At 39.7% G+C, this 27922-nt stretch overlaps 1 protein-coding gene across 9 annotated transcripts in view; it reads right to left on the minus strand.

Moving 5' to 3' along the window:
• Positions 1-14064, minus strand: part of MYRIP (myosin VIIA and Rab interacting protein) — a 221509-nt gene extending 207445 nt beyond the window's left edge. For 4 of the 9 annotated variants that reach the window (XR_010829395.1, XM_066992318.1, XM_048053393.2 and 1 more), the window contains exons 1-2: positions 13858-14063; positions 1392-1541 (exon numbers count right to left, since the gene is read on the minus strand). Coding sequence is in view for 7 of the 9 variants with exons in the window: in XM_066992318.1 (XP_066848419.1) it covers positions 1392-1501 (110 nt within the window). In the remaining 2 variants the exon portion in view is untranslated. Of the gene's footprint in view, positions 1-1391; positions 1542-6719; positions 6863-13511; positions 13766-13857 lie in introns of those variants that run through there. The other 5 variants (XM_066992319.1, XM_066992317.1, XM_013190396.3 and 2 more) reach the window with 4 other exon arrangements.
• Between the last annotated feature and the right edge of the window lie 13858 nt (positions 14065-27922).

Genomic DNA, 27922 nt, shown 5'->3' on the forward strand with positions numbered 1-27922 from the left:
TATGCTTTAGGAAGGTCACACATTTGATTAGCAGCACATCTATGAAAGTACTCAGACAGAAATATACAATTGTCTCCACACGTTCATTATATCATTTTGTTTACAGAATACATAAAAATAAATGAACATGTAAACAACTGCAATACTGTAGAAGACGGTGGTGTCTAGCTCTGAAACAGCTGCCTTAAAAGCATCTGCTGGGAGTAAAGATAAACTTCAGTTCCTGTGGCATGTTATTTGACTCTTCAGCTCCTGCTAGCAAAGCAAGACTGAGCTTTCTGATCAACTTTCTGTGGGCATGCCTTACATTACATCCTCCCCTGTCCTTCTCTCACTAGAGGATCTAGTTGTATATAATAGGCAAGATGCCCAGTGCTTGCTAGCTGTTGTATGCTTGCTCCCAGTAAGATTACAAAAAAAAAGTCACACAAATGAGGCAAGAGAAAGCCCCTGTACTCACTTTCCTTAACCTGTCTCCATAATATCTCTCGGCTTTACTGTGAAGGACTAAAAAATAAATAAATAAAATATAAATAAATAAATAAACTAGTACTGTCCATGACAAAACAGACAAGAAAAACCCTTCTGAATGCCTTCTTCATCCAGCCTTTCTTCCCTGCAGTAATCTTGCACTACCAATCCAAGCAAGAACTATTACAGCACATTGAAAATTAATCAGGCCTATGCTGCAAGTCTTCTCTTGCTCCTGATGTACCAAGTAGTTTCAGAAAATAACAGAAAATAAGTGACAAAGACAGGAATCCCCTCAGTTCACCATTGCACATAACATATACACCTAGTTTCATATTGATTTCAGTCATCTTCCTGCTCTGCTGACTTCAGAATGGTGCTATATAATAAAGAAGCAGGTATTTGTGATTAGTAGTATAAGAGAATGTGCATTTGCTAACTATGGACAGGGACTTTAGACTGTCCCAGGGAAAAAAAAAATACCATGATGTGTTCAAAGAAGGTATTAAACAAATAAGAGATAATTCAAGAATATATTGTTGAAACTACAGGAAAAGTAATGCATCCAATTCATGTCTCTGCCAGTAGCCCCCCTTGTCACACACAGAAGTCCCAGGGCTGAAAAAGCTACCTTGCAATAAGTTTCATTTACTTTCTTCTGGGTTGTTTCTGCTTGCAATCATTTTGTGTTTAGATTACTGAAAGCAAAGTTAAGTTATCAGTATAATGGATAGAATCATACTGTTTATTTTGGGGGAAAGAGATGGGTTGAGTTTCTTCACCTTCAGATGTTTGCATATAGACAAAGTATCTGAATAAAAGAAAAACAGGCCAAAACAGCTGTGTTCTCCAGCTTCCCCACAGAACAGTTTGTAATGGTCCAAAACAACTAATATTTCTAACCATGTTTTAAATCTTACCTCAGCCTTTCTTCTTCTTTCTTACGAAGGCTGAAATCTCGCTGAACCACCTGCAGTACATGCTCAGCTTCTTCATCAGTCAAGCCAGAAAGATCCAGTTTTCTCCCCATTATATACTCTACACTGGATGTGAACAACTATCAGGAATATCTGAAAACAAAACCAGCAACAAAACGCAACATAAATTGAAAGTACTGATATTTTTCCTGAGTGTGTTAAAATCACAGGTACATCTCCACAACACAAAGAAAGTTTCTGCCATAAATATTAGAGAAGAAAATGATTCACTGCAGAACTATTTTTTTTAAAGTCCCATGTGTTGAAAGCAATCACCCTCAATTTTAAAATGAAATGCAAAAGATCTATTATTTGTGATATTAAATATTGAGAGAAGACTGTAATATTGCCCTCAGCGAGAAATACATTAAAATGACTGAACTGAAATTAGGTTTAGAAATTTCTTAAGATTTTATGTCAGCACTTTGCAAAACTGTTTGCAAAATGCAACCCCTGAGACCGTGCATGAACCAAGAACAAATTATTCTATAACAATCACAAGTGTTTTGTACTACCAGCTAAGGATCAGGAATTATTTTAAAACACCATAGAAAAAGAGTAAGCGTAGACATTTCAAACACTTTTCCCAGAGCTACTGGAAAGATTTAGATGTCCCTACCACCACAGTATCATTATTTCCCCTTCCTGTGAAAGGCAACTAGATTAAAAAAGTGGTCAATGTTATGTGTGAATAGAAGGTATTATGAAGTTTGAATTAGAGCTTAGTCCATTTATTTCACTAATGAATTATCATCAATTTGTTCCAATTTATTTTCTCATGACCTAATTGTGTTGAAAATTAGTAAATTCAGCTCTAAGAATTAATTTCTACAATTTGATTTATAGAGTTATTTGGGCAATTATGAAGGTATCCATCTCCACGTTAAGTTACAGTTTCAGAAACAGCACAGTTTTCATAGTTTTTTTATGAGCTCCTCATAATATATATGTAATTAAGAATAAAAGTTCTTACACTGTACCAAAGAGGTAAATGTTACTTAGCATCAAGTAAGCGTTCCAAATAATAAAGTGATATATACAAACTATGGCCTACCTGTACAGACTAGCATCTCTTTGATTCACTTCTCACTGTTGATTGCCAGCATATATTAGATGGGGAAAATTTACACCTAAGTTCTGGGATACATGTGCAGCCCCTCTACCTCTGATTTCTATGGGTTGGCGAAGACTTGATCTCAGGTCTATTTAGAGTCACCGGATACTATACAGTCACTATACATACTGATTTTCATGTGTTTTATTTACATAGAAGACTCAGTCTGCATTCCAGTATTCCATTAACCTCTAAGGAACTTGGTTTTTGCTTTGTTTTGTTTCCTCCAGGAAGTTATTTTTCTTCACATTGCCAAATCACCTCTGATCTAGGAGTATCACAGGAGGATATAAATATTTATAAACAATGCTCAAATATCTTTTTCAGTAGATCCAGATTATGCAATGGAAATATACTATGGCAAACTCTCTATAGAAAGAGCTACCAGGAAAACAAGTCCCACCAAATAGTTTCTCAGCCTAAAATAAATTCTAGCCTTAATTGAAATAACTTGAATGAGGCTGTTCAGATGTTTGCCTTCATTACTAATACTTCTTTACTAAATATCAGTTTGAATGCAAAAGTTACACTCTCAGAGAAATTACAGTGAATAATATAATTTCCTAGAAAACTTCTTCTCAACAAATTAACACATTGTAACAAGAAAGCCTAGGCTTACAATACTTGATTGTGTATTGTTTGTATAATACTCTAGACTTAATACTACTTACAGTCTGGTTTAAATCTAATTAAAACTTCCACATTGAAAACATTTCTTGAAATTAGCCCCTTCTAAACAAACAAAAGAGACAAACCAAAATAAAATGTTTTTCTAGAAGCGCAAACAACATTTCTGCATTTTAAAACAGACAAGAGCATCAACACAAGAAATGAAGACAAGTAATACATTTCCTAGTCACTCATATGAGAGCTATGCTGCTTGGACTTGCAGTCTCAGCAGAAGATTAGCATTACATGAGGGTGGGTGGAAAAAAAACACAAAACCCCTACCCCCTCCCCCCTTTTTTTTTTTTAAGTACCAACAGATCCTATGTATGACAGAGAGCCACATTACAAAGTTAATTATGCAAATGGTCATACTGAGTATTGTAGAACAGAGATATCTATTTTACTTTAATGCTGCAGTGAAGAAATCCACACTAGCAAGGCTGCAGCTGGACACTGGGTCCATTTCTGGGCTCCCAAGCACAAGCAAGATAGGGACTTACTGGGACAAACCCACCACACAGCTACAGAGATGGTGAAGGGCTGGAGCACCCTTCATGTGAGGAGAGGCTGGAGTGCTAGGACTGTTCAGCCTGGAGAAGAGATGTTTCAAGGGGGCTTACAGTGTGCATCTGGAAGACATCCCTCCAACACCCTGGCACTGCAGACAAGAATGCCCTACATTTTCCACTTACGAGCAAATTTGCATTGAGATTTCATGCAATTTGACAATGCAGTATCCTTTTTGATTTGAAATGTTGTTCCTATGCATTAATAAAATGTGATACTGGAGGAGCCAATCTCATAAACTCATTCAACCCAGCTACTTGCAACTGAAGTATTTCACATGAAATACCTTTCCCTCACCTGTTCTCAGTTTTAGAGTTCACCAAACTGAACACCAGAGCTTTTCTACTTTGCTCAGCTACTTTACTACTTCAGGTATTTTTCCAGGTAGAAAATTGAGAACAAAAAACATGCTAGCAATTATATCTTTGACTCTGTCACCAACCAACACATCTTTATGAGTCCTGACACCAGTAGACTGTCGGGACTTAAGTAATCCTGCTCAATCTGTCTTGTCGTTATAGTTGGGCATTATATCAGCTTCTGCAGAAGCCTTCTAGAACCATAAGAAATCTTTTTTCTAACCTTAAAGGTGAAGATTTTGACCATTTAACACGTACAAGACAGAAGACAAGTACTTTATACACAGCAGAGTTCCTTCACTGTAGTCCGTATTTAAAATAATCATAATAAAAGTTTTGCTAAATGTATGTCCCAAAGAAGTAATCACATTGAAACAAATGTAGTATAATAACCTTTTGCTGACAATGTAAATGTCATACAATATATTACATCTAAAGCATATGATGGCACACACTTTACTTGCTGACAAAAATAAGCCCCAGGTGTTGAAAGTGTAAGGAAGCTCTTGGTTTTGGAATTATCTCAACACAGTTGAGCAAAACAGACTTTATCCAAAAGAAAACATTTAAAGAACACTACTGTCCAAAGTCACTTCAACCACAGCTAGTACATCATTAAACCTAAGATGAGGCATAATCAGAATTGGTCAGAAATTTCTTAATTTTTTAAGACTCTAATAAAGTCTAGATGCTGCAGTAAACAGCACTAGGAATATTCTTTCCTTTTCACTGGAAACAAACTAATGTCCCGAAATAATGAGATGGGAAAATAAACTCATGGGAAATACAAAGCCACCTCTTCAGCTGAAAAATTAAGTATGGTCCAGCTGACTTCAACATGAGGACTTGTACCTGGTGTGCCATAGCTTAACTCAGACATAAAACAAAGATCTCATGAAAGAGGATGTTATTCTCCATGTCCAAAATGATTTTAACTGAGATTTACTGCACATATTTCCTGGTTTATAACCAAGCCAAAAATTATCTTCCTTTCAGCCTTGCAGTAATCTTACATGAGATTATTTAGATGACTGAAGAGCTTGCAAGTCCATGAGCAATGTTAGGTTTGTTTCACTGGGGATAGGGGTAAAGCAGCGGGTTTTGAAAAGAACCATGAAGTTCTTTTGTTTCCTCCTAGAAGTGTTCCCTATTAATGCAAGTTATCACTATAACTGTGTGTAATTTGTTTAAGAGTACTGGAACATACTATAATAAGGGAAATAGTAAATCTTAAAGGTCAAAGGTTAGCACTGTGTGTTTCTACATGTCAACCTTTTTAGGAAATAAATAGGAGTTTCATATTCTTCTTGCTCCCGTATCTTATATTAGCTTAAGTACTGAATATGAAGTACAAAAGCGCTACTAAAATCACATTTTATTTAAAAAAGACTGGCATTTCTCACCTGTAGGCAAGAGCCAGAACAAAGCATATTAAACTGTTTCTAAAAACTAGAAACTACTTTATTTAAATAGTAAATAATTGTTTTTACAGCATGAAGACCAAAGATTAAATTGGAGGACTTCATTTCTTTCATCTACTTTTGACAGATTAAAAGAAAAGATGAATGCCATTACAAAAAAGATAATCTTCATAATAAATCATGGTCATCTTATACCTATTAACCAAGCCTACAGCTGATACACAAGCATAAACCCCAGTGGGAATTCAAATGTGATATAAAAGCCAAATTCATTGACCAGAATAATCTTCTCACTGGCAACAGTGAACTCCTAAAGGAGAGGCTGATCCAAGATGTGGCCCTACACCTGAGAAAGATCACAGCTGTCCTGGCATATATTTTTAGCATGTATTTCACTGTCATTTGCTTTCTAGTTCCTGTATACTCTCATTTCACTTCAGTCTCATCTTCTACTGTTTAGGCTGAATTTAGGCAAACAACGTTCAGCCTTATTTTCTCTAGTTAGCAGCAACTGTCTTACGAAAGAGTGTGTAGTAGTGATGATCAATCTGACAGCATTCCGACTGTGAGAGACAGACTGTTACTTCTCCCAAAACGAGGAAGACAGCTTGGCAAGAAAGACAAAATTGGAGCAGTAATGCACTGAGACGCAATTGTACCTCGGATGACTGGCCTCTCTTCCACATGCCTTCCATGCAAAGCATGAAATGCAGCTCATTACCCTAATGGACTGTCAACAAGCCCCAGGTGAATAACCACAGGTCAGGGAGAAAGCCAGCATGTGGAGTTAGGGCATGTAACTGGTCTCAAAGAGCCCAACACATTTAGATGTTTGTACAGCTCAAAGCAGGAGACAGCAAGAGCTTCCTGCTGGGTGCCTGACCCGCACAGTGGGACCCTAAGCTCCCTGCACAGAGAACAGCAGGCTGCTCAACTGGGCTGTTTCCTTTCTTCCACCTTCCCACCAAAACCCACATGAGAGCACTCGCACACAAACACAACCAGCACACAGGTCTTCACACTGTACTTTCTAAGCTTGAGCTAACAGGAGAAAAATACTAAACAAACAGCTCATTTGCATTCCTGCCTCTCTCCTGAGCCTTAGCACGGGACTGAGAACTGCAGAAATGCATTCACCCACCTGGGTTGCACCGTGCATGCCACAGTCTTCTCCCAGGACACCTGTCAGTCTCAGCATCACACAATCAATGGCCATGCAGTGAGCTACACAGATCGCAGGGAGACGAAAGAAAGAGCAGATCCTCCTCTGTTTCTTCAGAGAACTGATGGCAGTTTGTATCTTGTTTTAAAAGACAGACAGAGAAGATGGGAAAACTTGCCTTATCTGTGTGACAGTAATACCTGGAAAAAGGCTCAGGTTCAACACCACATTGAGCCAAGGAATGTTCAAATAGATACTCTTCCACAGGGAGGGAAATAAATATCTACTCTAGAGAGGTTAAACAGAAGCATTTTCCACCTTGTGTGCTTTTAACTCTGCAGAAAGTAATATAAAATTCATTCATGAAGAAAGGCATATGAGAAGAACACAAGTCAGAATATCCTTGTGCAGATCCCTGTTTCAGACGCTTAAAATCCCATCTTCTGAAAGGCCTGAGGAAACTGAATGATAAAGAAGGCCCAATACCATATGAGCTTCTGAGCGGCACGTGACAAACATATTTTAAAGTTAAACACTTTCTCTAGTACCATAGAAGTCACTATTTGAAAGAACAGATACATAGAAGCATCCTACAGAAAAAAATTCAACAAGCTAGCCGAGAAAACATAGATCCATGAAGGCAATTCTTGCAAGTTCAAGATGCCAAACCATGGTTACTATATAAAACAGCGGTAAGATCTCTCATCTGAGTTATTCATAACTTTAATCTAGGGAAGGAAGCACTGAAAGGAAAAGTGAAGCTTTTGTAAGACCTCAAACAGCTCTGGAATTACCACACATTTCATATCTGCATAGGAATTTAATTTTGCATTTTAATAAAACAGGAAAATCATTATAATAAATTACAAATCTCATCATAACTTGAAACCTATATAAGTTACAAAAGTAAACAATTAAGTGTATTGTTCGCTACCAAAATATCTAGACCTACCAATATGTAAACACACCACAGGTATACTTTGAATATCCTACATGATAAAATGGATTTTGCCCCCACACCATATGTTATTTTAATTGACACCTTACACAGCTCTTACTAAATATCATTCATCCAAATATCCTTAAATTTTAACCAAGAACTAATCTTTCACTGAGAGATTTTGTAGGACTAGAATCAGAAATTTGCGTTTTCAGAGGTAAGAAAATACTTCCAGCAGCAGTTGCCACAGTAAGACAGTGTTCTCTAGTAGTGCCAGATGTGAAAACAAATTTAATACAGTAAATCATGACTAATTCAAACCACTAACAGGAAAACCCACTGAAAATTACTGCATTTTACAGATTAGCAAGTAAATGAACAAAGTAAACAAAAAAAAAAAAAAACACGTCATAAGGCTGTGCCTTCTGCATTCACCCTGACACCTACAAAGTGCTTCTAGCTCTGATTTATGCTAGAGCAAAGAAGAATGGTAAGAGTTACGGCAGAGCGAAGAGTGACATCTGTAAAGCTACGTGTCCCAATTCACTGAATCTTGGTGATGATGTGTTGGTCGACACATAACTTATGCACCACACATGGAAAAAAAGGGTTTCAGAAGCAGGCTGTCTTTGAATATTTTAGATAAACATTTGTTAAGAGATATAAAACAAGAGTAAAATAAAGCCAGAGCTGTAAAGAGCCTCTGAAAACTGAACTGGAGGCTGGGTTAATCTTTCAGGTGGGAGCATTAAATGGTTTAGTTTGTCACCACAGATTTGACACTGGGACCTAAGCACAGTGTGGAGTAGAAGAGACATTGTCTTTGGACGTGAGCTTTGCTACTCTTACACATTAACATGGCACAATGCTATCTGTTATCTGGCCCATAAGTACAAGCCTGAACTTCTCAAGTTTATACAAACAAGGAACATTTACATTCAAGTATATGACTCAGTCAGGCATTTGCTGGAGTCAAAGACCAACTTCACAGTCATGTTTTGACTCCTGGCTCACTCATATTTGACTCTAAACTGGAGCAGCCACGCTGCTTCTTTAGATTAGGGAACCAAAAGAGTTCATCCCCTTACATGCTTAGAGAATCAACCAGACAGCACATAGACACCTTTATTCCATCCTTCTTGGATCTCACAATGACTATTATCTGGTCAACTTAACAATCGCATTATTAAGCCACCACCTTTAGGGGCAAGCTGGGACACCTCCATACCCAATTAACTTGCTTTTTTTCTTTTTTACCCCCCACCCTTTTTTTTTTTTTATTGTTCCCTTTATCAAGGTCTACTCTCAAAATTGTACACAGCATTACCAGTACACTGAAAAAGCATGCTCCTACATGAGCACCAGCTTTTTAAATACCTAGAAAATTACAGTTTTTAGTCTCCTATGTTAGCTTCTCCAAATTTTTAAGATTATCCAGTATCCTTCATGGGTCCTATGGACCTTGATAAAACATTGCCACCAGTTTCCCAATTGAAAGCATAATCTTAGGTATTTTTCAGCTACCACAACTACATAGATAGCATATTTCTACAGAAGAGGTGCAGACCACATAATCACACACAGAATCCAAGTCCACAGTATTTCCTCCATTGATTGCCCTCTTTTTGAACTGTGATATTAACTACTAACTTGGAAGACGAATCTAAAGCCTCATCATTAAATGTTAGAAGAGAAAGAGGAAGGAGGGAGGATAATCAGCCTGACCTTCCTCTAGCACAAAATTGGTTTCTTCACGATTTGGGACTCAATCTATTACTTTTATTCTTGCGTTAATCAACATACAGACAAGTTTTGGCACTGATTTTTAGATCAAATCTGAAATAGATTCTAGAAACCAAAGTATATCTTTTAGAATCCTCCTGAAAGCTCTTTCAATTGCTTTTAAAATCCAGTGTTGTTCCAATCCATGCACGACAGTTTTTAACTTAAAGCCTACTTGTGGTCTGTCATACTCGTGTCAAAGCACTTAGGTCTGCTAGTTGTGAGTGTTGAAAGAAAGGCACACTAAGCAGTCTTGGGGATGACCAGTGAGGTGGGGAGGGATCAGTTCTCTTGGCAGAGAGGCATGGAATAAACCTCTTGCAAGATTTACAATGGTTAGAAAAGTAAGTACACTGTGCAACTTGAGGTATTCCAGGACAGTATTACCTATATTTCTGTCAACAGCACTTAAACCATATGCTGAGCATCCATGCTGCAGCAATTAGCAATAATGGCACAAACCACCAGCACTTTTCTATTTGAACTGCACTGTGTCACAACATCCTATTCATACAGCCCAAAAAGAGAGAGAAGAAAATCATGTTAAAGTGACCTTCTGTATCAGAGGTAATGCCTAATAAGCAAAGAAGTTCTTGTATTAGTTTCAGAGAAGATAAAACACCTCATTGCAAGAGCAGAACAGATAATTTACTCCTCAAGCTGTAAACATGTTTTTCTTTCTTTCCTTTCCAGAAGGAAAATAACAGATTATGTACTGTCTTCCCCAGGAACAGAAAGTTGGTTTACAACAGCAGATCTACATATTATTCTGCATGCAAGGGGGCTGACAGTGTTGGTAAGGGATTGTTTTGTTATTAAAGAAGAAAAGCATGCAAAGATTTCAGGTGGTTTCCTGGCTTCAGGACTTATTAAAACCAGTAGGAATGCAATGGACTTCAACAGCCTTTGGACAAGGCTCTACATTTCAGATTGCAACAACAAGAGACTATATCTCATTTCCTACAGTAAACTACCACAGCACCCTTTGAACAGACTTCATGAAGCCACAGTTTCTGGATCAAGTCAGTTACCTGCTTACTCTTCTCCATCAACAAGCAACATATGTTGCTGGATGCTTCCCTGCAACAGAAGATTTTTTTGGAACTGCTGTTCCAAAAGTTCTGTGCAGCACAACTTGAGCTTGGGTCTTCTTCAGCAGGTAGGGCAAGCTAGAGCCTCCCTGCCTGCCAGCCAACATCAGCAGAACTCAAAAAGACTACTTAATTGATTACCATGAGTCAACTTGAGACAATGCCAATGAAAATGTCTCGTTTGAAAGATTAATTTCCGCAGTGGTTTTTTCATCCACTTTAGTAGGCGATATTATATTTGAAGGTGTACTTTGCCTTGGACAATCCAAAATTAATTTCTTGCAGTAATATTTTATCTTAAAACAACCAGGAGATAACTGCAATAATCTGAATACCAAACATCACTTTCAGTTTTTCTTTTATGACCATCAATAGGTAAAAAAAAGCACACAGGTAATAAGAAGTAAAAGGAGGTCTTGTTTCCTTGAACTTGCTCAGGAGCTAGTGGGTCAGCACAAATTTGCACGACAAAGGTTTTTGTTAGTATAACATTCTTCAGAAATAAATTGAAAGAGAGAAAGAGAGGGGTGGAGGGGGGGGGAGGGGAGGGGGAGAAGGAGAGGGAATTGCCCTGCTGTTGAAATGGAATGCATATTGGCCCAGAAAATTAATGTGTTCGTAGAATTTATAAGAATTTAAAAGACTGTGCTTGCAGTAATGCTGAAGTTAGGCTATGACCAGTCAAGCCGTTGTGGTCCTTATACTCTACTTATACTACATTAATGCTGTTAGGCGATTCCTTGCTGCTTTCCACTACAGTGTTTATTCATTTGTTTTCAGGACACAGAAATTTGAAGAAGTTTATTTACTGAAAATAAAGTTACAGGAAAATACTACGCTGCATTTTTTTGCAGCATTCTTAAAAGACAAAGAAACATGGTAACAGAAATTTCTACTGAAAGTTAAGTAGTGAACAGGTCATAATCACTAGTTTACTCCACATGAATGACAGATCCTAATAGTGTGGGTGTCACATGTAAGGTGTCAAATCGAGGTCTCTCTATAAAGGTTGGAGATATGCATCTTTGCCCAATCTCACAAAGACATGCATAAAACGAGACCATGGCTTCAAATCTTTTTTAGCCCTTCTACAAAATTTCCTGTTTATATTATATATAGGCCAAGTTTCTTTGACAATTTGAGCAGCAATGCAGTGTGCTTCCCTCCACATTGAAATGCAGCAGTTACCATCCTCCTCAAGTCCAATAAGCTTCTTCTGAAAGTACACTGTTCCAAATCTCTAAATATAACAAACTTGAGGCTGAGGGTGGTTTATTTTCTGTCTCTCAGCGGTTCACTAGTAAGCCGGAAACCTTTATTATCTCCATATATTTATCTAGTAATTAAGCTACCTGGACCCAAAACAAAAGCAAATACAGCACTCCACAGAAAGCTGAGTTAGTTCACTCAAATCAATGGGTTTTCCTGAAGGAAAAATTGTCCCTATGGTCTCTGCTTGACTTGTTTCTTTCTACTTATCCAACTCTCTGAGGGCAAGTTAAGGCGGGTTACACCGCCAAACTGCAGTTTCTAGTCTGATAACAATAGGTCATGTTAATGTTGGCAGCAACACAAAGGAGTCACATTGTCATACAGTTGTGCTGTTTATGAACAATAGTACTTTTGGTATATACAGCCTTTCTTCAGCATCGGCCAAGCATTGTTCAGGACTTTTTTGTTTGTTTAAGTACAAGTTCTTGAAGTGTTCTGTTTACTGCAACTATGAAGTGGGAAAGATGAATTCTTACCATGCTCATAAAGTCGCGTACACCCTATATAACCAAAAAGCCTGGTTTAGCAATCAACTGTCAATACACTCAGCTATATTCATCAGGTTAGGTTGGAAGCAGGAAATGAACTCAGGAAAATAAATAGAAGTTTTAGTTTTGCTTTTGTCTTGTTCTAGAGTGTGATCTTGTATCACCCCTAGACAGCACTAGTTAGGATGAAGGCAGTCTGTTAAAAAGCATTAACCTGTCTGAAAGGACGGTATTGTGTCACTTGAATCAGAAGCAGATTCAAGATGCAAGTCCTATAACAGGGGGCAGAGCTCTTCGTGAAGCATGGGGGCAACTGGGGTAGAATCGACTTCTGAGAGTTCTCACAGGCAATTCATGTATTGCAGCTGTTGAAAATGATACTCTACTGTTTGTGTCTGCTATATGTGTTGTGCCAAGCTATCTAACAAATTCCACAGGAAGGCTACGGAATTGCTGCATACATTTTTGTATCAGCACATGTGTACTGATGCCTTAAGCCTGAGTGTCCAATCCGGTACCTGAGTAATGATGGGTATAGCAGGAGGCTGAAAGACCTAGTAGAAGATAACCTTCTCAAGCAGATGATGCAGTAACAGAGCTACATGAAGAGCTAGAAGTGACCAGCAAGCACTATGGTTTTACAGTTAGCCGCAGGGACAGAGTCAGTGGTTTCAATGCAGCTCACAGTGAACCGCTACCACCATTAATAAGTGAGTGAAAAAAAACTGTCTAGCCTGATGACCGCTCCCTCAAAGTCAGAGAAACGTCTGATAATACAAGAACCAAACAATCTTTCCCTCCTCTCTCTCTCTAGCCTTCCAGAAAAGGGTTATCAGAGGAATGAGTAAAAGCCTTTATTGCCCAAATCCTTGCTGTGCCTATTCTAAAGAACTCCAGGCTCCAGAGCATGACAGCTACCCACATCTTCAAAAACGCAGGAAAGAGTAAAACAGTACATATAAGGCTAAAACCCACCATCTGTCAACATATATATTGCCAGACACGGCTAACATTCTCGGGAACATGCTTCAGGAGGGATGCACGCGCGTTCCAAGGCATTTTATGATCGAACGTGGTTACATTAAACTGAAACCCAACACAAACCACAGCATACCACGTAGCCCGACTTGATTAGATTCCCCACGAAAAGTCAGCTTAAGCCATACGGTATTTTCCTCGGGAGTTACGATAAACTGACCTTGATACTAGGAAAACGCATGCTCTTCACCCCGAGGCATACATTACCAGCGCGGAGCCCCGCGATGCTCCGGCAGGGAGGGGAGGCAGGGGCAGCGCCCCCGCCGCGCCTCACCCACACCCTCGGTGCTCTCGGAGAAGTTAACGAGGAGTAAAATCCCCCGTTAACAAAAACAACAACGCCGCGCTCCAGCAGCCGTACCGCCGGCAGAGCGCCGCGGACAGCCGGCTGGCGATGAAACCGAGCCGGCTCCTTCCCTGTACGCGCATCCCCGAGCGCCGGTGCTCGCAGGAAGAGAGGGCGGCGGCAGGGACCCCGGGGGGGTGTCCAGCCCCGCGGTACTCACCTGGGGGCTGCAGCAAGATGGAAGGCGGCTGGCAACACGGGCACAGAGCCACGTCAGCGGGGCTGCGGACCCCCGGAGGGGGGTATGGGGAACCGCCGGGCAAGGGCACCCCACTCCGGGGAGAAGCCGCTGCTGCGGTGCGGCCCCGCCGCTCACCGGCACCTGCCCGGGCGCCGCCGCCGCCAATGGCCGGGCGGGGGCCGGGCGGGAGGCGGGGTGGAGGCGGAAGGACCGGGGTAAGTGGGGGGCGGGCGTCGCAAGGATGGGCTGTGTGACGGGTACGGGGATGGAGGCCGCGAGTGAGGGGCAGGGACGGTCCATGCAAGTCCCGCAGCACCGCTGGGGTCGGTGAGCCGCATCGCTGGAGGATCAGAGCACCGCGCCCGCCTCCGCTCCTTCTAGGTTGCTCAAGGTTCCTTCCCTCCAGCTCCAGCGTGTGCCCAGGGATCAGCAGCGATCCTGGCCGTGCCGTGGTATGGTCTCTCAACCCTTGCCCCGTCCTGCCACAAACACGCGTTCGAGATGACCGCAGAGGGTCATCTTGGCGGCTTGCCCACAGCGAGAGAGCTCCTTCGCTAAATAAAGCAGGGGAAGGCAAGCAGATGCTGCCAGGCGGTGCTTGTTTGAGCCTTACTGTAAGTACCGCACGCAGGCCGTGCGTGGAGGTGTCTTCTGAAAATGAGGCCAGAGGTACAAACCGACAGAGGCGCTGCCGTAGGGATTCGGTGCTCTGGAGAATCCTAATGAAGAAGTACCATCGTCATCCATTCAAGTGATCAGTGCGTCACTGCTGTAATGCGACCGTGCTTCTTACACATTTGGTATCACTGTAGATTGCACTGCATCGGGCTAATTACTTTTACTGTGGTGTTATTTTTCACCCCTGTTCTTCACGCTTGCTTAACTTCATTTTAAAATAGCTGCAGCTGTTCACTGCAAGGTACATTTTTATTTGATCTCAGTTGAAGCGCTTTGTCAAGACGTATTCAGTAAATCTTGGCAGGTTTTCAAGGAAAGTATTTTCTAGGAAAATATTTTTGTTTACATTAATTTCATGGTATTACAAATAAACTGGTTTATCAAATGTTTATTTCTATGTTAACTTACACTTCTATGTTAGTAAAGTGAGTGCCACTCTGTGAGACAGACACCACATTCATTTTCAAAAGTGCTTGTAAAAATACTTCAGGAATTGTTCTGCATCAAATACTGGTTTGTATTTCACAAACATAAATATACATAAGTACATATTTGGGTATTTCCCAAGCAGAAAAACAACAACAAAAAAAATGTTACTTCTTTAAATAAAAGCTAGAAAAGGAACCAATCGTCTTCAACAATAACATTTTTCAGGAGCAACATGACATGGGAACAAATCAGGAACTGACTAAAACTAAAGGTCAGTCATTGCCTTTTTCAGAATAGTAATCAATAACATGCACCAAGCATTTTTTAATAATTGAAAAAAAATATCTGGGTAGAAATCCATCTCCAATCTTATACTTCGAGCTGAATCACTGAAATAGCTATGTTTTAAAAACAGCCATCAACATCAATTAAATATAACACCCATGACTATATAACCATTAGATCAAACAGGTGAAACTGTGTGACTACTCCTCACACTCATGCTAGTAAGCTAATATTAATGTTGAGTTCAAGAATAACGTTTCACCCTTGTCTCAATATTGTACAATTAGACACACGCAAGTTTATACCTTTCCCTGTACTATTTCATGTTCTACTGCACTGGAGGCAAAGCGTTAGAATAGAGGATCATATGTTCCCTACTAGTATAGTAACCAGTATGTTTTTTCTATGCACTCCATACATTACTCCATGGGGAAATTATTAACTTACACAATTAACCAGTCATTAACAACTGCAAGAGTGCAACTAAGAGAAGGGGAAGAGAAAAGCAAAGCACAAGTGAAGGAATACTGTAATAGTCTTAGGGATGGTATGCTGGACCTCTCTCTGTCTGCTTCTCATACCTGTTGGATGTGCTGTTTGTCTTCATAAACTGGTTTTGATGTCTCACTTCAAAAGAAATCAACTTCTCTGCATTGGTAGCAAGTATTTTCTGATGGATGTCAGTCATGTTAAAAAAAAAAAAAACTGCTGAATAAAATCACCTTTTCACCTTTATACAAAAAATTATAAGGGTTTGATGAGTGAAAGTGAGATATACCAGACTTTTGCTAGAGTCATATAAGATGCAGCCATTAAATAATTAGAATATGTATCTAAATACGGACACAGTATAAACAGAATTCTAAGGAAGAGAATCTCTGAAGCCAAAGATGAGGTCCAAGTGATAGTAGGGGAATTTTGCCCTGTGAGCAAAATGTGTCTGACCCCTTTGCACCCGGAATGACTGACTGAAGGAACATGAAGATAAGGAGAGGGGACTCTGTAAAGAGGAGCAGGGTATGGAGGGGTACAAGGGATACCAGAAACAATGAGGTGGTCATCAGGGAAAGGGGAATGCACTGTATGTTTATGTAACTTCCTATATCTCTGAAATTCCCAGTTCTCCTTATCTTCACAACAGAGTTATGTTGCAGGTCATGCAGTCTTTTGAGTGACAATAACCTCCATATAGAGAGGACTGAAGAAGTGGTCAAACCCCCCAGTATACATCTGTAGTACAACAACCACACAGTGCTACCTATATAAGCTGTAGCATGGAAAAAATCTTGTAAAAAAATAGTGTATCTAGTAATAATGGGGTGCAGGACAAGAAATTAAGTATTTTATTGGTGGTGATTTTTTCTTGTCAGACTTTTTTATAAGGAAAAAAAAAAAGTAATCCAAATGTAGATTGAAATAAACTGTTGGTTTTTCCTTGGAAAGCTCTGAACTACATTTGGTATTGGCATAAGCTACACATGGATATGGGGCCACAGTGACCAACACACTATTCCTGAGCCTTTCCCCAAGCTGCACTGCATGACCAACAGGCTGTCCATCTTTTGTTGAACAGTGATTATCACATATGATTATCACAAAACCTGCAAATAAATAGGTTTAGGAGGGAATAAAATTTGCACTGTTATCACTCAGAGGATATACAGTGGGATGCAAAGAGATAGTGTTAGCAAATGCATTCACACTGCATTATATAAAGGACTTTGTTGACAATCACAGAATACTTCAGGCATGTAGAAAGGTATCTTTTCTGAAAAAAAAAATAAAAAATAATAATTAAAAAAAATAATTGCATGCTAAGAGTTCTGAAAATCAAAAGGCTGTGTCTAAACTGGAGGGGAAAGGCACTCCAGCTCCTGGATTCAGGAAGAGGAGCTTGCCCCATCCCACATGAGGAGAAGAACTGGGAGCAGAGCAAAGTCTCCTTCCTGTGTGTCCCCTGTCTGAAAAAACTCAGGGACTGGAAGGGAACTGTGGTGGCATCTGGCCCTGTCCTGTGGCCCTGCAGGTGACCACTGACCTCAGAGGAACTTTCTGATTTGCATTCATTCCAATGAGACAGGGGCCAGGTTTTTGGCCTTCCTGGCATTGTTCATATCTCTAATAAGAAAAAGGGTCCCAAACTTGCAAATTTTGCTTTCTGAGTATCCCCAGCCTTTGTGACAAAGGTAGACTTTCTTAGGCAAACAGAGTAAGGAAACTGGGTATGCAAACTGGGACAGTACTGTTAGACAGGGACAAGTCACTGTGTCAGCCACAGGGACCAATTATGAATTTATGTCAGCCCATTGCTATCTCAGGGCAGAATATAAAGAAAATAATACGTAATTAAGCCTCTCTTGCTTTCAACAGATCTGTTAAGACCTCAAAGTATTTCCATAAAACATAGTGAACAATAATTTGATAGTAATAACTTGGATGCCATTGTAACCTTTTACTTTACGGTATCAAAGAACTGCATAAATACAAATGATTTTATAAAGTATGCAACACGATGTACTAGGATAACTCAATTAAACCAGTTAAGTAATTCATAGCCATTAGCAAATAGGAAAAAAGTGAAAGAGCTTAGAATAACGGACAAATTTTTAAAAATCTATAATACATACAGCATACACTTTCATAGGGCACTTTGCCATGACTTTTCTTCAGAGATGCCCAGTCATGTTACCTGCCCTATGAGCCTCACAATGCGAGTGCGAACAGAGAAAAAGGAAAAATGAGAGAAGACAGAATTAAAATTATATACATATTTTAGTAAAGAAGAAAGCTTGAAGAAGTTTTCCTATTGAACCAGCAGCAGAACTTAGGCAAGCTAACACTTTGAAAGGAAACAAGTATGCCAGAGTCTCAAAACTGGGATAAGAACAGAAAGAGACAAGCTGTAACTGACAGAACAAAATGAATTGTTGTGATCAGCAGTGGTGTAAAGAGGTGAGTGGTTGTGAGGGTGTCATTTTGTTTTTTCTCTGTGGTCAGCTAAGAGTTAAAAACAGGAATAGGAGTTAGTAAGAGAGATGGCAGAGCAACAAAAATGGTGGGAAGAGCTACCCATGATTATAGGGAAGAAGAATCAGAATGGGAAGAAAGGTTTTGGAAGAGAACAGAATGCTGATGGTACCTTTGTTACAGTAGATTTCCTCACTCATATAGGGTGTATAAATGAAATCTTGAAGGTGTCTTGAGGGAACATGTTGCATGCAGTGAAATGAAGACTCAGTTAATGCTCTTCCCTTATGTCTGCCAGTATATAGGAGAAGACAAGTTTCAGCTCTTACATTTCTACAACTTAAAAAGAAATTTCTTAGAAAGTTGTTCTGGGTTCTCTAATTGACCTGAAGAATGTACTTCATTTTGTGACAGTAGCTGAAATACACAAGGCAAGTGTTCTTCATCCACAGTGGTTTGTTATACTCATCCTTATCTCCAGTTAGTCCCACCTTTCCTACAGTAACTCCCTCTTGTTCATCAATGCAAGGACAAGCAGCAGCACCAGGGAAGAGAGCCACTGAAGTTTTTCTTTGGAGCTTAATTTATATCCTGTGCAAAGTGGCGCTGAGGGTGTGGTAGAATCTTTTGTACAATTCAGTGCTGTTTTGTTTACAAATTAAAAGAGAGAGAGAGAGAGAGAAAGCTGCATGGTGGCCAGGAGAAGAATAAGGAAAAAAAAAAAAGTCTTCAGCTAGCCAGGAAAATATTTGTAAAATATTTGTATTTATCTTAAGTCAGCTTTGACTTCACAGATTCAAACACTAACTAAATGGGAGCCAGTATTAGCTCAGTTCTTGTTCCTCCTGTGCTTATAGGTATTTTCTTTCAACCTTTTTTTTTGTTTCTTTGTAGCGGAATCAACAGGTGGCTGTAACATTTTGGGTCAAAACAAAAACATCTAAAAACTCTTTGCCTGACTGCCAAGACTACTGGTTCAATTCTCTAGCAGTGTCAAACTGCTCATTTGATTTAAATGTAGATTTTTTCCACCTTTGATGCCCAAAGCCAGACTACAGTCAAGTAGGTTATTTTTCATAGAAAGACCTACTAAATGTTCTTCATATTCAAATAAGTGGAGCTTTTTCATTATTTGAAATTATTTGAAATTCTAGAAGCTGTCATCAAACCAACTGCCTTTGGCTAAAGCTGCTAAATGTAGGTGGTGGTGTTAGAGGTTTTTTTTCCCCCCATATAATAACTCTATACAATCTATCTTCAGATGCAAAGATTATACACTGTATAAACCCCTGCTTATATTTAACAAGCAAAATCACAGCAGTAATGTACCAAATCCATATCAACAGCCTTAAAATACTAGACAGTACAAAAACAGTGAATTCCCTTAAGCAAGATTAGTGAAAATTAAAATATATTAACTTATTAGATTTTAGTACATTCTGAGTAATTTTCAGAAATTCTTGTGTGAAATAAAGCCTAATCCTGACAGTAAATTCTGTGCAGGAATACAGTCAATAAAACCAGTTGAGCAGAGTTTTCTAACCTTTTATTTGGGCTATATAGAATTTAACCACTTCTCAGATGCAGGGAAAAGGTGAGCTTGCTCATTTTTTTTCTTTCCCATTAGGCCACTGTATGAAATTAGGTAAATTTTCATGCACACAAGTATTTATACAATTATAAAACTTTTATGTACATATCTTATATCTAAGTCTTCTGTGATATTCATCTTTTCTGAATTATTACCACATGGTTGTTGAAAAAATGGATTTGGTAAACAGTAAAAATGCCTGGTGACAGTGGGGCAAGCTTTTTTGAACAACACAGTGTAGTTTATGAACATTGCTGAGCCAGGAACACAGACTATATTAATTAGATGCACTGACAGGTAAGATTTACCCAGCTGTATTAACAACAGATACAGAGAAACTTGTCTTCACAGCGCATCTACCAGAGAGAGTTATTAAAACAAAAATAATCAAGAAAAAATGATTTCTGTGATGACTTTTGCATTTAGTTAGCTTCTTTGTAACCAAACCCAAAGTTTAGAGACAAACACATAGCAGCAATAGTTATGTCAATTAAAAGATGGTTGCATACCATAACCCCTTTGCAGAAAAGAATTGAGTCAAAGTATTATGAAAGTAAATGTGTCACATGCTGGTGCATGAAATGACATTACTGTTTGACATATTCTTGCACAACTGCTCATATGCCCTGATTATGCTCTCAGTATGCTTTGAGCTGTGCTCTTTACAAAACCCTAGAAAACACATCGTTTTTGTTTCAAAGAGCTTACCCCATGAATGCTCTAATACCCCTCCCTGGATTATGTATAATCAGTTTGTTCCTTGGTGTTTTTTCACACACACAAAAAAATACTTCTTACTTAACTTAACCCCAAAAGAGCATGGGACATACTGGAGCAAGATTATATTTGTTGCAAGCTGCTGAAATGACTGTGTGGTTTTATGCAAATCAGATCCTCCAGGGATTGTCCCAGATCCACAGGAGGTTCTTCTGTTTTTCTGCCTGCATTGGGACCCCACATTAGCTGTTATACTTTCCCATCTTGTTTTAAAGTTATTGTGCCTGACAAGACCATGCCAGTTTTTTTCACTTTAGCTAAGTCCTCATTGAGGGCTACGGACGTAGCACAAATACATCCTTGTGCAAGACTACAAATATCTCTGCAAGGCTTGTTCCTCCTTTAACTTTGCCAAAATTGACAGTATCTTACTGCAAAACAGATTTCAGGAGTTTCTCATTTTTTATAATTCATATAAGAACCACCTTTCCAGTTTGGAAACTGGAGTATACCAGCACTTCCATACACCCAGGAACAAATCAAACATGCCCTCTTTCCCTGATCAGCTCTAAAACTAACAGGGTGTGTCATTCTAGACAAATATTTATATACTGATCTTCATTTCCTTGTTCAAGTTCCTGGTGAATATATACAAATACAGTCACTGAGATTTTAAAATCTGAAATACCCACATCTATTAATTAATTAGGAATTTAAGGGGAGAGACTGGTCTCTAAGTGTAAAGCTCAAATAGTTTAATTTCTTATGGGTGCCAATTACCATTCTCCTCAGTGGCATCTCTACTGTAGGCCATGGGGTAATGAAGAAAGCTGAGTAATGAGTACAAATAAGATATCTGTGCAATATTAATAAAGTCAATAAAAATTATACATGATTTGTACTGAAATAGGGTCTAGAATGGAGAATGTTTGTCTCATTTTTCACATGCGGTACTGTCAGGACTAGAAGGCTCTGCAACCAAGTCTTAATCCAATGGTCTTTCTGATAAAATCATCCTTTCTTTCCTGACATCTACTTTGGAGGCCCTCAACTGATTTCTTGTGGTCATCCTTATGAAGGATTATTCAGATGTCTTTGCTGTTGGCTGAGGAGACAACTCGAGGACCAGAAAGATGCCTGTGACTCCTCATAGCAGGACACAGCAGGACTGACAGCTGGTTGTCCTAGGAGAAAGAGCATGGACCCTGACAGTGTAGAAAATAAAAACAAAAACAAAATCCACCCCAAAACAAACAAACAAACAAAAAACAAGAGTGCTGATTACTTTAAACACACATGGGCAGTAGCATGGCCATAAATGCCAGCCTGTTGCAAATGGCCTTCCTGGGTGGGTGTTTTCCATGCATCAGTACCAATGATGTGCTGCACATTGCTACCACCCAATATGTGAAAAACCGTGGTTGTCTGGATCCTCCCTGAATGCAAAACCATCCAGATCAGGCCTCCATGGGCATGAGCAATTAAGCTGTTACAGCTCAATTGCTTTATGGCTTCATTTCTGGAACAGCAGATGGACCACAGCTCATACTGGAAATTTCAGCCCTTTGGATTTCAGTGCTCCTGGCTCTGTACTTTTATGTACTTGTGTCTGAATACTGAAGCTGGAGTCATCCTGACATGCAATTTGAAACGCAGCCCCACTCTCCCGTTCCCAAGTGCAGATAAGTGAGGAATTTTTTCTCCTTTAATTATGCTGTCTTAGGTGAAGGTCATTAATTTTTCTTCTTTGAAATTGTTATGGAATGTAATCACTGAAAAAAAAAAACCACAACTCTATGATTATCTACTGCTAAGGTAGAAAAGAAGAGACGATAAGGTTTCCACAGCAACTGTTAGTGGTCACCCAGTGTAGATCCTAAGTACTATGTGACTTCATTACTTTTAAACCATTCATTGGTCTATATTAAACAACATTAACAGGAACAGGTTCAGTTACAGTTTTAATACCAAATCCCAGTTGATGTACTTGATGTAAATAGCTTTACTGCCAGCTATAATTCTTTCACACACTAACAAACAAATAAACAGCACAGCAAATAAGTTGTTAGTTCAATGTTGCTCTAAGACATTAGCTTTTATATCTGATATTCATTCATTTCATTCACAGCAATATTGCCCTTTCTTGCAACTTAATCTTACCCCTACTGGATTCATAAATAAACAAACAAAAAAATTCCAGATCAAGTACCAAGAAATGAAAAGTGCTCTATCCTTGATGGTATTATTGAGGTTCTTTACTTAAAGCTTGAGGTTCTTTACTTAAAGCTGCGCCCCCAGGCTGCGCCCCCAGGCGCAGCTTTATCTTTGAAGTGAGGTTCTCTGAATGAGAGGTGGTGAGGATAAGGATGAATTCTTGATAAAGAGCAAGACAGAAAAGCATAGGATTTTACCATCTGTATGAATAATGAAAATAAAATTCCTTCACCCTGTTGAGAAAGTCTAATTCAGGAGCAGGACATTTGTATCAGCTTTTCTGGTCAGCTGTAGTACCTGAATATCCTTTCCTACTTATAGAGAAAATTATAAAGAAGCAGCTACACACACTCATGGAAGCTGATATGTCAAACCTAGGACATATCTGGGACACAGGAAAGGGAAAAAGGGACATGTTATGAGACGGTACTTTATAATGGTACTTTTAGTGGTGGACTTTAGTACTAGGTTAAAGATTGGACTAGATGATCTTAGAGGTCTTTTCCACCCTGAATGATTCTACGATTATATAATAAGTGATGGAAAAGAAGACAGCAAAGTAAGAAAATAAACTCATGCATTTCTGACTTCCTTTTGTGTGGCTGTGATTGTTGTTACTTTGCAGGACTACTATTCATATATAGGATTACTTAGATTTATTATTTAAAGTAAAAGTTAAGTGAATGGTTGTCTTTACCAATACAAGGACAAATCAACAGCACAATGGTTCAGATACTTGTTGAAATTGGCTTATCTAGGAGAAGATGAACACAGGAAAGACAAAATTGTGAAGATGTTTGGAGAAAAAATATCCTAAAGACGTTTTCAAGAGCTGGCAGTACAAGTGAACAGTGAACTCTCATTTCACAGGAGTCACATGTCATTTTTGGTGAGATCCCTCTGCCTATACTGTACCAGACCCATAATAGATAAGACCAGTGATTTCATAGCAAAAATAACTTCCTTGGGAAATATGAGCCAATTGCTTTCCAAATTTTTGTGACTACATTTAGTATTTTGCTTATTGTTGTTTTATTACTCTGAAGATTTTTAAATGTTTTCCTGTGACATTATATCTTACACACCCATTCAGAAAATTAATTTGGTTGAGTTGCAGCAAGTATTTCATATGTACAAATACTTTATTTTTACCTATCTGAATATTCAAGTGTACTTTTCATCTACCAACTACTAAAAGTCTGCTACTCAAATTAAATTATCCTTTTTACTCTGTCAGGATAGGAAAATATACACCTACTATTCATTAACTTTTTTAATAAATGAAATAATAAAGGGCATCAGCAAAGAATCCAGCAGTAAACTGAGCAACTGTTCTTGCACTCTAACTATGAGGATAAATTGGATTTTTTTCCACAATAAATCTTCATGAAAACCAGTTATTTACGTCTTTGGCCTGCTTTCTCCCTCTACTGGTCTGAAACAGAATCTTTCCAATAGGAAATTTCAAGACCTTTCATATTAAAATTTGACCTTTGTATTTGTAGGACAGCAAAGCAAGCATGATGTCCCCAGAGCTCATTCTTTGCAGTACTAGTGAATCATGTGCCACGGTAGTTCATGAGCAAGTGAGAAAAACAATAGACATCTTCAATGCTCTGGCCATATTTATGATAATTCTTCTTAAAATACCTCAGCTCTGTAGGGATTTGAGCTTGATGAGTTACACAATAGCACAAGAGTTAATCATGAATCCATGATTAATTTGTCATCCTGATCTTCATTCAAGTGATAAGCACAGTTGTTGGTTGAAGTTTCCTCTCTGCTAAGCAAAATGGAACCCAGGGATGAAAAAAGATGGTGGACAATTGTCATGAACACACCATATTGCAAAAACATCGCCATATCTCTGAGGCTTGGAGTTCCTTGCTAATGAGATGTCAGCCTGGGTGAGGGTTGCATTCAAATGGTGTTGTCACTAAGTTCCTCCTCAGTCATGTTTCTCTCTTCTTGGGCAGCCACATAGTGAGCTAGCCCAAGGAACTTGTCTGGCCAAAAACTGTCTTCCCATATAACTCTCAAAACGTTCATTTTTAGCCAGCAACTTGCACTTCAATCAGCTTACCACAACAGTGAATCTCCACCTGGTGTTCTGAAATCTCAATGTTCTCCGTTTTTCCTTAATATAGCATTAATTTGACTCACCACATTTCCTGTGCTCTTGTTCCAGAAGGAGATGATCACTCTGTCCCTGGTTTTCTAACTTTGCTTTGCGTCTAAGAGATGTCCTTTAACATACAGTGCCAACACAGGTAAGCCTGAACTGAAACACTGAAGTTTGCCTAACTGCTTTGCTGGATCAGGCACAAGTGCATTTCCCCAGGACACAGGGGAACAGGCCAGTATAGAACAAGCTCAGATAAAGATATGCTGGACACCCACCTTCCCTGTATCATTTCCTCTAGCCTACAGAAGAAATACTGATTTTTAGCATGACTCATTGACAAGTTTTTACCTCACTGTTTGCAATTGATGAAGGTTCCAGTTACAGCCTTCCTCTATCCACAGCAAGATAACCAGATGATTTCCTTTGGAGCTGAGCTCTCCAAGGGGCCAGGTTGGACTGCTGCTTCTCCCCAGCCAGCCCAGCAGCATTACAGATTTCCTCCGCATCAGGCTGCTGAGGTTTGTGCTCCTGGAGCAGGAATCCACTGTGTTTGCACAAACAGCAGATCAGGGAGAGCAGATCCACAGGAGAAGATTCCCACATCAACAGCTCAGATTCATTTCTGCACTGCAAATTGCTTTACTTTTGCTGGTGCAACCTCAACAAAGCCTGTTATTCAGGGCCTATAAAATTAATGTTTTGGTTTTTTTTTTTCCCCACCACAAGCTGTCAGCTTGCAGTTGGGGGGGTGGGGTGGGTAGGGGGGTGATTACCAAAAGTAAACGTTAAAAAAAAAAATCACAGCTTGTAAGCACCATTGTTTGATGACAATGTGAAATGTTTGCTGAGGAGCTCAGAGAAAAGGAAGAAGAACAGATACTTGTCAGTGTTTAAAGGTTTCAAAGGAGAAGAGATTGCTAAGATAGAAGAAAGAAGCCAAGCTCAGCATCAAGGATGACTGAGCAAGTGTTTAAAGCTAATCACAATTTGAAAAGGTGTCCAGGAGTTGTGAGGCAGGAAAAAAATAGAGAAGTCCAAAACCACGTGGCCAAGGAAAGGAGAGAAACACTCAGGAAACAATCCATGAGTAGAACAATTGGGCAGTAGGAGAGCAGGTCTCATAATGCTGGTAACTTGTAAATTAAGTTTCTGTTGTTGCATTAAAAAGAATTAATTAAACCTGAAGAGCAGCTACCACTCCCTCCTGGTTTTACCTCACAGCTGTATAAATTGTACCCCTACCAAGACCGCCTAGGTTGAGTTAATGATTGGTATTTGAGAGTTTCCTTGAAAATCATTACAAACCCCTGCATTCTTCCTCACTACTTTATCTGAAGAAAGCAGTGACATCTCCCAGCAAAGTGCCTAGGCTTTATAGGAAGACATTTAGCTTCCTGTTCCCTTTAACACATTTGATATGAAGTCATCCATCTCTGCGTACTCGGATGAGACAGGTGGGCAAGGAAGCAAGAGGAGCAGGCTCTGCTTCCTGACGTCCCCACAAAATAGGGCAGTTGTTCAATTGACAAGGAAAGGACATGGCTTTGCCATGAAAGGGGTAGGAGAAAAGAGGACCATAGTGGCTGCCAAATATCCCTGACAATCAGGACCTAAGTCTGATTTCTATACCAGCACTGGCCATGTTAAAGCTTCTGTTTATACTTATGTAGTCCTGCCAGTGCTTAAATAGAGCACCTGGGCACTGTCTGCACTGAGATGATAACCACCACCATCACCACTGCTGCCACCACCCCAGGATGCATACGAGCACAGCAGGTCTTATTAGGACCCAGCTGAGAGAAGAAAAGGGAAAAAGAAAAGGCTGGCTGGGCCCAGGGAAGAGACACGTGAGGGACATGCTGAGACATGTCTGTGGGAGCGGGAGGACCGGCGAGCTGCTAAGCCACAGAAGTGTTAATTGTTAAACGTAGCTCAGACAACCCTGGCACATGATGAAAATGCACCCAGAGCTTCCTACTTGGCTGCTGTTTGCTCATTTCTCTTCATCCAATTAGAGACATTTGATCCAAACAGTTTAACATCACTCTTTGATTTCTGGTGGCTGGAAGAATCTACATCCTCTCGCCAACTTAACCAGTGACCGCTGTTTGGTACCTCAGCCGGAACAAACTTCTGCTCACACTGCATAACTCAAGCCTGAACCCTGGCAGCTTACTTGGACTTCATGCCTGCCCAACCATGGGGTTTCAACGCCATCTGCTCCAGCCCCAAACTGGCATAGCAAAGCAGTGAACCACATCCACAATTCATACCTGTGTGCTCCTGCCACAGAGAGGGCACTGGGCCAGCAACATCCTTTGTGGACCAGACCGTCGGCTCATCCCCTGCTAGGCCCGAGCCCAGTGCTCTCGGTGTGCTGCAGCCTCTTCTTACCCCTTTTCCTCCAGCTTGCCTTGCTTTGGCCAATTCCCCTAAAACGATTCTGAGCGGAATCATGGAGCCTTGAGAAAACAGGGCAAGCAGGTGGAGGATGAAATAAAACTGATTGCACTTTGGAGAATGGCTTAAAGCTGCTTGCTATCAGCCCCTGATGGTGCACGTCATGTCTGCTGTCTGCTTACTTCTTGAATTCCCTTTACAAGTTATTCCAGTCAGGGGAAAATAGAAGTGACGAGCAATGCTGACAGGCTCATGCTCTAAAGAGAATAGGGGCAAAGTCCTCTGAGAGGTGTTAAAAATAGATGTGCTGTAAAGGGTACAGAAAGGTACATACCGAATTTCTTTCCCCCTCATGCTGCTTCTGCAGGCACTTTAAATGCTGGCAGTGTCACCACACGATTTGCTGTATGTATTTAATGAGGATGGCAAGGCACACTGCTATGCGGCTGTCAAAATGCAAGGATTGCATGCTTTGGGATCATTATCTAATCTGCTCCTCCAACATAGCAAAAAAATCATACAGCTTTTGCCTTAATTACTTACACAGCTGCCAGACATATTTGCAGTAGAAAAATTAACATATCGTCAGTTACTGCAGATGAATTTGATGTATGACAGATTACGAAACAGAGTGGGGA

This window comes from Anser cygnoides, chromosome 2, assembly GCF_040182565.1.
Source record: "Anser cygnoides isolate HZ-2024a breed goose chromosome 2, Taihu_goose_T2T_genome, whole genome shotgun sequence".
Classification (NCBI taxonomy): domain Eukaryota; kingdom Metazoa; phylum Chordata; class Aves; order Anseriformes; family Anatidae; genus Anser; species Anser cygnoides.